Below are 16,328 nucleotides of genomic sequence, written 5' to 3'. Positions count from 1 at the left end.
AGATCATGACCTGAGCTGAAGTTGGACACTTAACTGACTGAACCACCCAGGTACCCCAAAACTGACCTTAATTTAATTTTTTTTATTTTTTAATTGAGAGACAGAGACAGAGACAGAGACAGAGACAGAGACAGAGACAGAGTGAAAGCAGGGGAAGGGCAGAGAGAGAGGAGACACCCAATCTGAAGCAGGTTCCAGGCTCCAAGCTGTCAGCATGGAGCCTGAGGTGGGACTCAAACTCACAAACTGTGAGATCATGACCTGAGCCGAAGTCAGACACCCAACCGACTAAGCCACCCAGGTGCCCCCAAAACTGACCTTACTTAAATGAGACTTCAAGAACTGTTTTATTATATGGACCAAAAAAAAAAAAAAAAAAAAAATCAATCAATACAATAGTATCTGTATATAATTCTTCAAACCTTTCTCTGTATGGAGCAGCAGTCTGTATGTTAGCATAAAACTAAAATAAATTTTATGTGAATTTAACCAATTACTGAAAAGAATCCATCCTAAAGCTTGTATTGGAAATATCAAAACTAACAATTCACACAGAATCTAAAACAATTTAGTATTTTAGGTAATTTCAGATTAACTGACTATGGGAAACACTTTTATCCCAAAAGCCATAAAAGGAGATAACAGCCAGAAAAGGAGATAATGTGTATTATTTTGTCTGCCTAGAATGCCTCACTGTTTCCAATCACAGGGGTAGGTACACAAGGAAGTCAAGTCTTGCTTTATTCAAAATATTTAGGTTAGACCAGCAGGAAGATGGACAGTCACTCTAACTGTGCTCAGTTGCAGGAAGACATTAGTTTGGTACATTCTTCACCTTGTGGAAGAAGCCACTTTGTAGCAGAATAAAGCAGACATAGCAGGAAATGCAGAGCAAAAGGGAAAGCTCTGCAGTGTTCATATTCTTTGTTCTAGCAATTCCTGAGACACTGCTATATCTCTGCTCTTACTGTATGTGATGTAAGAGCTTAAATTTCCTCCCAAAGTTTGTTTAAATTAGATGTTTGTGCCTTGCACCAAAAGAGGTCCCTAGTACAAAGATATACCTAATGTAAAAAGATCTACAATTGCTAGAATGGAAGGTATGATCACTATAGAGTAGAATAACAATGGCATGATGAGCAGGATCAAATCCTACATATAACACTGAAGGTACTATGTTTCACTGAGAAAATGCCAAGATTTGAAGTTTTCTTAGATATCAAGAATAGTATTTCAATGTGCATTAACAAAGGTACATTCTGTCATTTCTACACTTTGTTTCTTATAATTTACCTAAAGCACGTAATCCTGAAATTATGGCAGTAAATGACCTACAAAGTTCATCTATGTCCACAATACCAGCAATTCTTTTATAAGCAGAAAAAAAGATAATGTGTAAAAACTGAATTAATTTTCTTCTGTAGCACAAATACTATTCACAGGATAAGGAGTATCTTTCACTTTAAATTACTAATCTGAATGCAGACTCAGGCCAACAATAATTGAAAATGATGTGAGAAGAATTTTGACACTGCAGTAACACAATGTTTAAAGCAGAAAAGAACAATTAAATTCAGGAATTATGGCTCAGTTCATAAACGGATACTCTAAAAGACGATACTGTATCAGACCATAATAGTAAACCTATTTTATAATAAATTTTATCCCTACTTGGATATGCACCTAAACCCTTCTTAGATAACCATGAGGTCCAGAACACTTTCTTAAACTAAATTCTACAGGGGCGCCTGAGTGGCTCAGTTGGTTAAATGTCCGACTTTGGCTCAGGTCATGATCTCACGGTCCGTGAGTTTGAGCTCTGCGTCAGGCTCTGTGCTGACAGCTCAGAGCCTGGAGCCTGTTTCGGATTCTGTGTCTCCCTCTCTCTCTGACCCTCTCCCGTTCATGCTCTGTCTCTCTCTGTCTCAAAAATAAATAAACGTTAAAAAAATATATTTTTTAAAAAAACCTAAATTCTACAAACATACAAAGCAAAGAAGGTTAAACCATCCACAAATGATTAATCTTGAAATCACCTGTGCAAAAATGACATTACTACCTTGCTTGTAAAGCATTAACAGTTAATAAGATTTTATTAAATAACAGCATTTTCTTCAGTTTGATTCTGCTATCTTTTCATCTAGAATGAGTAAGCAAAATATGATCTAGTCATAAGTTACTTTTGTTTTGCATACATGGTATTTACCACATGATGATCTAACACATTCTAATCATAATATTCATCAACTAAAGATGTACTCAGGCCCTTCTTAGTATTTATGGCACATTAACTTCTTTCATAATTATTACCATCAAAGGAGTGGAAGTCTTAAAGTTTAAAAATGACAGGAAGTGAGAATAAGTGAGAAATGAAGATTTTGGGGATTGAGTATGTTAAGATGATTCTATAATTCAAACCAATAGGAGAACTGACTAAAGCAAAACAATAAAAAAAAGTATAAAAAAGTAGTATAAAAAAGACAACAGTATAAAAAAGTTCTTTCATATATAAAAAGACTTTGAGAGAAACAAAATTATATTTCACTGTGCCAATCACACTTTACAATAATTACTTTTAAATTATCATTAAGATGACATTTTTTATTGTAGCCACCTCATACATGTTTGGGGAAACAAATTCAAGTAAAAACATGCAAGTTTATAGAAGGAAATATAAACTAGGTATGGAATCAGAAATCTGGACACTATTTAGAGAAAAATCATTCATTCAACTAACATTTACTGAATATGCCCTATGTGTCAGACCTTATACAAGGAAGAAAGGATGCAACAAGGAACTAATCAGGCAAAAACTCCTCACCTCATGATGCTTACATTCTAATGGCTATTAAAAATAGCTATCAGCAATTATATCATTAAAAAAAAAAGGAAATTAAGTCCCAAAGCAATGCAGTGCCTTGCCATTTCCCAAAGACATAGCTATTTACCAAAAATTCAGGCTACAGTTTACATCACTTGGGCCTATTCCAGAGACTTTTCGATATGTGATAGAGTCAATGAGACAGGAAAAAACTTTAATGAAAAACCTAAATAATAAAGAAAATCTATGTTAATGTCTACTTACTGGATTAGAGAACTGTCAAACAAAACGGAAGGAATTTAATCGAAACATAGACTACACCAAATTTTAGAAAATACTTATGCTAAAGGCACTCTGCATTAGACTTCAAAGATCCACTTAATGAGCTAATAGATACTTTATCTTCTCTAATATCTGAAATTCCCGGAATACTTTTATTCAGAGGCCTATTTAATATGAACTAGTGGTTACAGTTCATATCCTAGCACAAAAAAAAAAAAAAAAAAAAAAACTCTCAACATAATACCACCATCTCAATTTGTATTTTTTGCCTGACTCCAAAGAAAGGCTACCAATGACATTAGCTAATAGACTTAACTACATTATCTCCAGTAGGTAAAGGAAAATGGCTAAGGTGCTTAGGAGTCTGCATACAAAGGCAGTGTTAAAGTAACATGCTTCCAATATTCTGCTTGTCACAAGGAATCGAATAGTAGCTAGCCATCTATTTTGGAAGTTTCTAGGCTATTAAACAGTTTGAAATAATTAGTAGAGTAGTTTCAAGTTGAAAATTAATGTCAGACTTCAAAGTTGAAAACAGAAGAGAAAGGTAATTTGAAAATTCATTCCTTTCCACATGATTATGAAAAAATTCTTTCAACTCTACAAATGACTGCTGTCATTTCTGGATCATAATCATAATGATTTCTTCACTTTATTAAAACAATTAAGAGATAAAATTAAGAAAAGGACTAGATACTTACACCACTGGAAAGGAACTGAGCATACTTTACATGAGGTGAATCAATATCCTTTCTAGAGATGATCAGCGTTATTTATCATTCTGTAGAATAAAGACAGAAAATTCAGAAATACTTGGTAATCAAATGTTGAATAAAAATTTTAATTACATATCGTAAAGATATTAACAGTCAACATCAGGTAGCCACGTTTTAAAAATTATTTTGTAATTTTAAGTGAAACCTTGGTTTGAAGCAAATTTTAAAAATAAAAAAATATTATTGATAGCTTTCAAAATTATTACCTTGGAAAAAGTAATGAAAATCATACCCCTGAAATTTAATCTGTTATCAGACATCACCCAGGGAAACATTTAAACTTGTGACGGAACATATATATTATTGTGACATTCAAGCCTTTGAAGAAAAAAATGTTTATTTTTGAGAGAGAGAGAGAGTGTGTGCACAGCAGGGAGGGGCAGATAGACACAGAATTTGAAGCAGGCTCCAGGCTCTGAGCTGTCAGTGAAGAGTCTAACGTGGGGCTTGAACCCTCGAACCCATGAACCCTGACATAATGACCTGAACTGAAGTTGGATGCTTAACTAAGCCACCAGGCACCCCTCAAGACAACTTTTTGATAACAGTATCAGTGCATTTATGTAGAATCCTCTAAAGCAAAAAACCCATGATTGCAGCTAAAGGTTTTAACTGTGGAATAAATTCTGGGGTATACTTCCATGTATTTTAGTACTTATTTAACTACTAGCCAAATCTTGAGTGACTTAATTTCTCTAAGTCTCAATGTCTGCATCTATAAAACAGGGATGATTGATAACTACCTTGAAGAGCTATAGAAGTTAACACATTTTTTTAAATGGTGGTCATGAAGCACTTCACAAACTCTCAAGTCGCAGGGGCTATTACCAATTTAAAAAGGAGACTAATATGCATGTTGCTTTAGATTACTGAACACAATGTAAATTAATAGAGGGAGTTTAGTACTTCTATCTTCTGATTAGCATTCTACTGCTTTTATTCACCATTCAGACCCTTCGACCCCTTTCAGTTTAGACATAGATTTTAACAAAAAATGAAATCTACTATTCATGGTTTAGAAGCTAAAGATCATGTATTACTGATTGGACTTATTAGCAGTTTCAAACCACAATCTAAAGAGGCAACAATTTCCATTAACTCAAAGTTAAGATTATAAATTACACGAAAGTTAAAAATGTTGATGTCAAAACTCTCACACTAAAATACACACTCAGCACTGAATTATATTAAGCAAGACCAAAGTGTCTAACAGTGACTAATGATATATGCGAAATGTACAGGGTAAAGTTAGAAACCTTTCATATTTGCATATCCTGAATTGTAGCTTTAATGAAGTTCCTGTTGTGGTTAATTTTCTTGCTGACTTAAAAAATACCTGTCCTAAAAAAAAATAGAAGTACAAAGAAAACCTACTGAAAATGCTGCTGATTGTAAAAATATCAAAACTAAGCCACAAAACTGATTAATGGTCAATATACACTTTTCATTCTTGCTCAAATCCAGTTAAAATATGTTAAATTCTGAGGCCCCTGGGTTACTCGGTCAAGTGTCTGACTTTGGCTCAGGTCATGATCTCACGGTTTTTGAGTTCAAGCCCCACGTCGGGCTCTGTGCTGACAGCTCAGAGCCTGGGGCCTGCTTCAGATTCTGTGTCTCCCTCTCTCTCTGCCCCTCCCCTGCTCGTTTTCTCTCTCTCTCTCAAATAAATAGACATTAAAAAAATACACTAAATACCTACTTGCCCTGAGATAGGCAGAAAATCATAACAGTAAGATAAGACCCCAGTAATGCAGGAGCATATTAAACTATAGGAGAATGTCAAATAAAAATTATACACACACACACACCCCTACCTCTATAATAACATGCATAATATGATAAGACTAAAAATACAAGTTTTCTGAGAGTAACAATTTAGAGATTATTTTAGGCTACAGAGAACTGGGAAGACTTCTTAGAGTGAGATCTCAGCTGTTAGCTGAAGATTAGAATAAGACTTCCACCAAACCAAAGTGTGAAGAGAAGTGTGAGAATCCGTGGAGGAAAGATTTTGGGGAGAAGGAACAGTTAAAGGAGACTATGAGGTATGTTTAGGGATTAAATAGACCTTTATTGACGGCCTTTTACATGTATACGTGAGGAATATACAGACTAGAAAGGGAATCCTTCCACAATCTTCAGAGGGCTGGCAAATGCCTCACAACAATCCTGACTGACCTTTATTATGCAAGTATGAGGACCACGGTACAACTGAATCAGACAATCTCAGAAGTAAATCACCAAAGATTGTCATTTCACAAGTGAGGAAACTGATATAAAGTTACTGATACAGACTTGTGTAACTGCAAATCACTGCGTTTATGTCATTCATATTATAGATATAAATGGGTTTAAAATATTCAGTAGAACTAAAATATTCTAGGGGCACCTGGGTGGCTCAGTCGGTTAAACATCTCTCAGGTCATGATCTCACGGTTCATGAGTTCAAGCCCTGCATCAGGCTCCACACCGACAGTACAGAGCCTGCTTGGAATTCTCTCTCTCACCCTTTCTCTCTGCCCCTCCTCTGCTCGTGTGTTCTCTAAGTTAAAAAGAAAAAAATAAAATAAAATAAAATAAAATAAAATAAAATAAAATAAAATAAAATAAAATAAAATAAAATAAAATAAAATAAAATAAAATAAAATAAATAGAACTAAAACATTCTAAAAAAGCAAGCAAGTATGGTGCTATGAGTTCTCTACTTTCAGGCTCATTGTCACAAATCCCCCTCTACATAGAAGACAGATTTTTTTACACCTTGTTTTAAAAATGAGTTTAATAATTAAATAAAGATGTATATTAAGATCATAGCCATTAGAAAGGGCACTATCAAAAAAAAAAACCAACAGAAAATAACAAGCACTGACAAAGATGTGGAGAAAATGAAACCAGTACGTTGCTGGTGAGAATGTAAAAATCGTGCAGCCACTATGGAAAACAGCATGGAGGTTTCTTAAAAAACTAAAAATAGAAATACCTTATGATTTAGTACTTCCACTACTGAGTATTTGCCCAAATAAAATAAAAAACAATAAATCAAAAATATATATGCACCCCTATGTTTATTACAGCATCATTTAGAATAGACAAAATATGGAAGCAACCTAAGTGTCCACTGATAAATGAATGGATAAAGAAAATGTGGCATATACATACAATGCAATATTACTCAGCCATAAAAAAGAATGGAATCTTGCCATCTGAGAAAACATGGATTGACCCAGAGAGTCAGATATGAGTCAGATTGAAAAAGACACATGCCATATGATTTCACTCACGTATGGAATCTAAAAAATAAGTGAACAAAGAATAATCAGAATCAGACCTATAAATAACAGAAAACAAACTGATGGTTGCCAGAGGGAAGGGAGGTGAAGGGATAAATAAGCAAAATGGGAGGAAAGTGGGATACAAGCTTCCTATTCTGTGATGAATAAGTCATGGGAATAAAAGGTACAGCATATGGATTATAGTTAATGATATTGCAAAAGCACTGTTTGGTGACAGGTGGTAGCTACACTTGTGGTGAGCATAGCATAACATTAAGAGATGCTGAATCACTATGTTGTATACCTGAAATTAATGTAACATGTGTATCAACTATACTCAAAAAACTTAAAGCATAAGAAATCTGAGCTTAAGAAGGTTTTAAGGATAAAAATTCATGGATACTGGATCACATTCAGCTCTAAAAAGCAAGTAACCTAGGGGGCCACTGGGTGGCTCAGTCAGTTGAGCACACAGCTGGTGATTTTGGCTCAGGTCATGATCCCAGGGTGGTGGGACTGAGCCCCACGTCAGGTTGAGCATGGAACCTGCTTAAGATTCTCTTTTTTCCCCTGTCCCTGTCTCCTGTGTATGCTCTGTCTCTTTCTAAAAAAATAAAAATAAAATTAAAAGCAAGTAACTTATAAAAGTTAAAGATTCAGCTCCTCATTGGACTCTTCATCTTTTGTACTTTAAAAAGAGAGAAAGAGAGAGTGTGTGTTGAAGAACATTCTCAGATGACAAAGATAAAATAATTCTGTACCAACAAAGCTTACATTTGGTATGTGAAAAAAATTTGTAAATATGTAAAACTTCAGAGAATGTATTTTTTCAGGCATCCCAATTAAGAAAAATAATTAAGAAAAGGTTCTAAGAAAAAAACAAACCAGAATAAGAGATGTGGTAATAGGGAAGATGAAGAGAAAGGATAATACTGTAAGCAATGAAACTTCCAGTTTCTATTATATAATACACATTTAAATAATAACCAAATGTCTAGGAATGTATAACTTGTATGATAAAGACTCCTGAAACAAAAACACTATATCATAAAAGAAATTTTAATAAATTTTTAAACTATACAAAGTAAAAGAGTTGTAGACAGGTGAGATGAAGGTAAGCAGAAGTAAAAATACTTCCAAGATCTCACAAGGAAGAAGAGGCTCAAGGGAAAAAAAGAAGAGGGGCAGAAAATAAAAGTACCCTTAAAAGTCTCATCTCTTCAAGGTCAAGGAGCCGGCAAGGAAAGCAATGAGCATCTTTTGGGGGAAAAGAGTATTTTGTTTTCAGGTAACTGCAGAGAAACATGTATCAGTCAAGGTATAATTTTAATGTCAAAAGTACTTATCAGTATAAAGAGAAAGAGTATATAATTATAAAATATACAGTTTATGATTAAAATATAAGAGTTACAAACTTGTATACACAAAATAACATAGCAGGTAAGAAAGCAAAATTTGCTAGAACTTTAATAAATTTATTTTTAAAAATAGAAATATACAGTAATTTCAGTATACTTTTTAGAATAGACAAATACAGTTGGAAAGAATATAAATTTAATTATAGTATCAATTAACATGATTTTTAAAAGCTACCTTGTAACCCTCTAACCAAAAACAGATTTTCCTATGTTCACTACCATGACCTATCATAAACATGGTCATAATGAAAGTTTTAATTAACTTCAGAGATATATACCTTAAAATTTTCAAAAAAAAATTACGATATCTTTCCTTAAAACCTATGACCCTAGATAATCTTTGGATCAATTAGGAAATCAAAAGGGAAATTATGCTCTATGTGGTAAGCTATGACAATACATAAATAAAATCATAATTAAAACCCATGTGATCCAGTAAAATTTATATGCAGAAGTAAATTTATGGCCTTAAAGAATTTTAATATTTTTAAAAGGCAAGAGAGAAAAACACTTAAAAAAGAAATGAGAAAAGAAACAAAATTTATCAAAATAAATTAGGAAGAAGAAATTAAGAGATATTACTTAAAATTCATAAGAAGTAAAGACTTTATAGAGAACATAAATAAATCGAAAAGGTAGCTCTTTGAAAGATGATTAAATAATCAGAGTCTGATGAGTGGGTGGAAAAAAAAGGGAACAAGAGGAGTGAAAACTCACAAGATTCAGAATGAAAGAGAAATACAACCACAAGTATAGGAGATAATTAAGAAAACAAGACAAATTTTAAAAAGACAAATGCAATTTCATGGCAATTCATTTCAAAACCTGAAAGAGAAGATGATTTCCCAGTAAAATAGAAAATATCAAAATTGACCCAGGAGAAATGAATTGAGTAGAACAAAACACCATAAATTAAAGGTAATTAAAAATCTACTATAGAAAAACATCAACACTGGGCTGGGTTCTCAGTAGATTCTTAATCTTTAAAAAAACATAATTCTAATAATAGTAAACCACAGAAAAATACAAAAAATGCTTCAAGTCATTTTATCAAGTAAAAATAACTCAATGCAAAAATCTAATAAAGGTACTAGTACATAAAATATACCCATAAACTGATTTCACTTTAAAGTTAAATATGATTCTAGGGGCGCCGGGGAGACTCAGTCAGTTAAGCATCCCACTCTTGGTTTCAGCTCAGGTCATGATCTCCCAGGGTTCATGAAATCAAGTCCCACGTTGAGCTCTGTGCTGACAGTGCAGTCTACTTGTGTCTGCACACATGTGTTCTCTCTCTCAAAAATAAATAAACATTAAAAAAAATTAAATGTAATTATAAATTTAAAAAAATAAAATTAGACAATAGAGTCCAGGCACATGTCAAAAATAATATACTACTATAATTTATTGCAGAAATACAAGTGGTTCTTTTTTAATCAACATAATCTAATACATCAACAAATTAAGGAGAAAAAAATCATATCATCGTATCATTAGATGCTGAAAAGCATTTGATACAATTCAGCAACCATTTTTTAAATGTTTATTTATTTATTTTGAGAGAGAGAAAGAGTACTGGCAGGGGAGAGGGGCAGAGTGAGAGGAGAGAGAATCCCAAGTAGGCTCCATGCTCAGCACAGAACCCAATGTGAGGCTTGATCCCACGACTGTGAGATCATAACCTGAACAGAAACCAAGAGGATACTTAACTGACTGAGCAACCCAGGTGCCCCTCAGCTTTTTAATAAAGCTCTATGGAAAAAAATAAAACAAAAAAATTAAGCATTTCTGAAAAAAAGAACAGTAGTATCATATATAGCAAAACACGATAACCATTTCAAATAAAATTAAGGTTATATGAACATACAATAAATTTGTACATACATTGTACAGAGGTATGTGTGTTTATGTATAGATCAAGAACTTGCTTCTATATGGAAATCTGATGATCTGTGGTTACTTTGAGTACAGGGTGGGAAGTGAAACGATTAGGGAAAAGATGGGAAGGAGACTATTCACAGTTAATTTTTATTATTTTAATCATATGAATCATTGAATCATTACTCATTCAATAAATCAATAAATAAAATTAATTAAATTAGGGATTAGAACAGGAAGCCCACTAACCCCTTTAAAATTCAACAAAGACTTGGGCGCTTGGGTGGCTCAGTCGGTTAAGCATCCGACTTCAGCTCAGGTCACGATCTCACGGTCCGCGAGTTCAAGCCCCGCGTCGGGCTCTGGGCTGATGGCTCAGAGCCTGGAGCCTGCTTCCAATTCTGTGTCTCCCTCTCTCTCTGCCCCTCCCCCGTTCATGCTCTGTCTCTCTCTGTCTCAAAAATAAATAAATGTTAAAAAAATTAAAAAAAAAAAATTCAACAATGACTTAAAGACTATAGGAACTAATTAAGACACGAAAATGAATTAACTGGCATAATATCAGAATGAAAGACAAAATACCTTTTTGTTAATGACCTGATGGAATACTTAGAAAATACAAGCAGGGGCACCTGGGTGGCTCAGTCAGTTAAGCGTCCAACTTCGGCTCAGGTCATGATCTCACGGTCCGTGAGTTCGAGCCCCACGTCAGGCAGCTCAGAGCCTGGAGCCTGCTTCGGATTCTGTGTCTCCCTCTCTCTGCCCCTCCCCCGCTCATGCTCTGTCTCTCTACTGTCAAAAATAAATAAACATTAAAAAAAAAAAAAAAAAAAAAAGAAAATACAAGCAATTATAGTAAAAGAAAATTGAAATAAAAGTAAATTATCAATAAGAGGTATGATACAATACAGTTAAAATTTTAAAAAGTTCTCAAAAATAAAAAATAAAAAAATAAAAAAAATTCTCTAGTTTAGAAACTAACACATACAAAAATAATGGGAAAAATATTTCATTCACAGTACTTTTTCCCAATATTTATACATGACCGTATTGAGAAATAATGCCAAAAGATTTGTTTTTTTTTTTTTAATTTAAAAACAGGAACTTAAAGTTATAAAGCAAAAAGTCCAAGAATCACCAAAAAACCTGAGCAAAAGGAGAAAACTAAAAATAGACTTTAATGATATGTATCAAAATACATTCAAAAGACAATAATCAAATCAATATGGCACTGGTTTAAGAATAGACACACAGATGAGTGGAACAGAATAAAAGCCTTAAATATAGATTCCAGCACATATGAAAAAATGTACAAGTCAGAAGTTAAATTCTACTTCTGCAGTAAAGGATAAATTATTTTCTCAAATGATCATTACAAAACTGGTTATCAAGCAAAAAAAAAAAAATAGATCTTTATCTTACATTATTTATTAAAAAAAAAAAAAAAAAAAAAAAGAGCTCCAGGTAGGATAAAGAAGAACAAGTGAAAAAAATAAATCACAGCAACACATTCTACAGTAAAATTTATAAGATGATATGTCTTTTAAACAATCTTAACAAAGAGCAAAAATTTGAAGAGACAGGCAGACATAAAAGTTCAAAATTTCTTAGACATAAAAAGTGAAAAAAGCATCAACAAACTAAGCAATTAAACTGGAAAAAATATTTGACATGTAGAGACAGAGCAGATTCAAATTATAAAGTTTATAAAAAATACTCAAACTTACTAAAAGTGAAATAACAATTAAGTGGTTCTAATGAGACAGCACTTTAGCAAAAATGTAGAAGACTGATAATATCTCATCAAGAAAGTACTGTCATATTTTATCATCTAAATGAATTAGGACATCCTTTTGTGTATTTTTTAAAGTTTATTTATTTTGAGAGCAAGAGCACACAGGGGAGGGGCAAAGAGACAGGGAGAGAGAATCCTAAGCAGGCTCCGCAGCTCAGTGCAAGGCCTGATGAGGCAGGGCTCAATCCCACGACAGTTAGATCATGACCTGAGCAGAAATCAAGAGTCAGACACTTAACTGAGCCACCCAGGTGCCCCATTTTTGGAAAGAAATCTGGTATCATGTATAAAAGGTAAAGTACTTCCTTCTCCCTGTAACCTACCAGTCCAATTTCTGGGAATCTATCATACAGAAATAAAAGTAATCATATGTAATACATACAAAGATGTTTACTGTCACTTATTTTCCAATTTCTTGTCTGTATAAACAGTATTCTTTCTCTCTTTCTTTCTTTCTTTCTTTCTTCCCTTTCTTTCTTTCTTTCTTTCTTTCTCAAGGTAGGCTCTATGACCAATGTGGGGCTTGAACTCACAATTCTGAGATCAAGAGTCACATGCTCTACTGACTGAGTCAGTCAGGCGCCCTAAGCAGAGTTGTTTCAATCAATACAGGAATGGCTGAATAAATTACAATATACTCTGATCAATTAACACAATGCAATCATTAAAAAGAATAAATCAGTTTTACTAAGTGACTTGGTGGGGATCTGCACAATGCAGTTGTTGACTGAAAAAAAAGTAAAATGCAATCAAATGAGTATAATATGATCAGGCTTAAAGAAAAAGAAACTACAGAGGCACCTGGGTGGCTCAGTCAGTTAAGCGACTGACTTCAGCTCAGAGCATGATCTCACTGTTTGTGAGATGGAGCCCCCATCAGGCTCTGTGCTGATAGCTCAGAGCCTGGAGCCTGTTTCAGATTCTATGTCTCCCTCTCTCTCTGTCCCTCCCCCACTCATTTTCTCTCTCTCTCTCTTTCTCTATGAAAAATAAACATTAAAAAGATTTAAAAAAAAAAGAAACCACAACCAAAAAATCACTTTGTATGTGTATGTCTTATGTCAGTGTGTATACCTATATACATACATAGACACATACCTAAGTACCTGAACATAGAAAAACAGGTAGTCAACAGATAATGGAGTTGGGATTAAGGACGGGTATGTGTATTTGGAATATGATCAGGAAGGATAAATGCATCTATGCAATAGATACACATACACCCACATTTATGTAATAAAATTATAAAAATTCCTAATATCAGAAATGGACTCAATTATCAAATGATTAATTTAGGGTTATCAAAATACTACACAAAGTCAAGTTGAGCAATGAAGAAGCCTACTATCAGCATTGTTGACCCTTGAAGAAAAATAAAATCCAGAAAATCCATTAGGAATAAGAACCTGTAGATGCTGTGTAATCCACAGGTGGTAAAAGGTTTTTGTTGTTTTTTTTTTACCCTACATTTTCTCTTTAACATAAAAAGTAGTAACTGTAGAAGGTAAAGGAAAAGGTGAATTTCAGAAGACCTATACTATAAACGGTAAGTCTGCCTCTTACTCCAAACTCCTTTTCCTCTTCCACTCAGACACCATTCAGTTTCTTCATACATCTTAATACAAGAGTGACTATAACTTTATGATAATTTCCCAGCAGAAAAATTGTTATAACAAAGAATATGTACATTTTAAGTGATGCTAGGTTTTGTCAAATTGCCTCCCAAAAAGGCAACAATTTATACTCCCCACCTTCAGGTAAAGCTTAATTGTGAATCCAGTACATCCAGTGGCAATTTACAATCGAATTTATACTTTGCGGTTCAGCTTGTATGTTCCACTCAATAATAGTAAACACAGAAAGGACAGAATATTTAAATCAAGGAAGAAAGAAAGAAACAAGGAGTGTAAGGCTTTAGGAAGAAAGCAAAGCATAAGAAAGAGTGAAGAGTTAGCTTAGCTGTACCACAGGCAGTAAGCAAGCAATCAAGAGGAGAGATGACAGGGGACATTGCAAACATCAATTAGTGACCCTTTAAGCCCAGATTTGGATACCAAACATGAATTCTCAAAAGTTTAAAACAGCCATTACAGAGCTCTTTTTACTGCTCTTTCAGCATCTCACACAGAACCCAGTGCTACCATTTAAACTATTTAAAATAAAGCAAAAAATATGTTAAAATACAGAGGTACACAAGTCTCATGTTTCTGCAAGTTAGATGCTGTTAGTATTTTCAATTTACAGATTGTGAATTCAAAGAATTTACTAAAGTGAACCTCCTTCCTGACTAGATATACAGTAAACACACACACACACACACACACACACACACACACACAGCTAAAAAAGGTCTTAAATTCTTCTAAAGTGAACATCCCTTTCCCTTAGCTCTCAGTCCTTCTGTCCAAAGATAAATACTGTTAAGTTTCCTGTAAATCCTTATAAAGATAAAAATTAAGAAATAAATATACTTAGACCTGCATATAGCTACCATACAATTCCTTTTTTAATGGTCGTTTTAAAATACTTTTATTATGACAATTTGCAAACATGTACAAGGGCAGTTAGAACAGAGTAATAAATGCTCAAGTGCCCATCACCCAGCTTGAATAATTAAGAAGGGAGGGGAGTTGTTAATTATTTTCAAGTGAATTCCAGACATCTTAATCATTTTAACATACAATTCTTAGCAAGCCTGAATATCTGGTTTCCAAATCCAGAACAGATTAGACACAGAAAATTAGAAAGTGGTTGGGAGTGTTTAAAAAGGCTTTACCACAGAAAAAAAATGACAGCTGCCTGAGAAGAACAAAATAAAATAAATGACAACAACTATTTAATTATAGATACACATAACACTAACTCATCAAAAAATTAAAGTCATGTTTAGGGTCTTTGTTTTAAAAAGGCAGGAAAGTATGTGTTACACTTGTTTCAAAAGTTGAAAATGGTTAAAAGTTTACATTTTAGGAAGTTAATCAGAAGGTGTTTCACTTATGCTAAACAATTTCCCCCTGAACAATGTTGGGTAAATGAGGATTTACTACATTTAGCTGTGATTTGAGAGGCAATTTGCAGAGTTCTGCAGTGAAGAATGCTTGGTGACTACAGGAAAACAGAACCACAGATATTGCAAATTAACTCATCTAGATTAGAATACTAATCTCTCAAATAATGCCTCTAGGTAGTTTAAAACTGTAAATAACAACCACTACCACTATTTAATGTTTACTTCCCTGGGCCAAATACTTACTGGTTAAGTATTTTACAAATACAAACTCATTTAATCTCACAATTCCCTGAGGTAGGGAATTAAGACAAGACACTACTTGCCCAACGTCAATAAACTAATGGGACTTCCCTTTTCTTATTAGAACTGTACTATAAGTACTTGTGTTGGGCTCCATCTTTCTGCAAGTATAAGTTTAGGGATACAATTTTTTATCATTTTTCTGGGGCAATGTTTCATTGTGATAGGTACCATGCAACAAGTTCAACAACAGACACACCACTAAAAAAAAAATCTAGTATTTACATCAAGTTTTACTCATTATGATTCAGGATTAAAGGATATTGTATACCATGGACATTTTTATTCCAAAATAATTATTACATATGCTATTTGTCAAATTTTTAAAGACCTATATATACTCTTGTGGCTTTTCTTACATTTCCAGTGACAGGGAAGTTTAATGGAGAGTTTTGCTGATAAAGATCTTCCTTTTATAAAATTCTAAACTGTTTCTTAGAACTTCAATCCACTCATCTGGCTGAATCAATACAGACTAAGTTTTACCTTTTCTCTCCCACAAGGCAGCCTTTTAAATTATCTGCAGAATCTTGCAAAGAGTCTCCATGCTAAGTATTCCCAGTCCTGATTCCAGTTTGACATGGTTTCCTCATTTGTCATTATCCTGACTTCCCTTAAAAAGTGGCTCCCCAAATTTGACACAACACTTTTGCAAAGAGCCTAATCAGAGCAGGATACAGGTTTTCCGGTACTAGACCTAAAACAATATTACTTTTTTCCATTACCAAGTCAATTTTGTGTGTACTAAATTTGCAGAAAAAAAAGTTTCCACACAT

General features: G+C 33.6%; 1 protein-coding gene across 9 annotated transcripts in view; it reads right to left on the bottom strand.

The window, feature by feature from the left end:
* HMBOX1 (homeobox containing 1) overlaps positions 1-16,328 on the bottom strand; it is a 192,942-nt gene that overhangs the window by 114,327 nt on the left and 62,287 nt on the right. For all 9 annotated transcript variants that reach the window (XM_019440899.2, XM_019440900.2, XM_019440901.2 and 6 more), the window contains exon 2: positions 3,805-3,884. In XM_019440899.2, the coding sequence (XP_019296444.1) occupies positions 3,805-3,827 (23 nt within the window). In that variant the 5' untranslated portion in view covers positions 3,828-3,884. The remainder of the gene's footprint in view (positions 1-3,804; positions 3,885-16,328) is intronic.

The sequence above is a fragment of the Panthera pardus genome, unplaced genomic scaffold (genome assembly GCF_024362965.1).
Source record: "Panthera pardus isolate Hobbes unplaced genomic scaffold, ASM2436296v1 HiC_scaffold_13, whole genome shotgun sequence".
NCBI lineage: Eukaryota > Metazoa > Chordata > Mammalia > Carnivora > Felidae > Panthera > Panthera pardus.
Note: the sequence above shows the minus strand (reverse complement) of the source record. Positions and strands in the feature narration are given on the sequence as shown.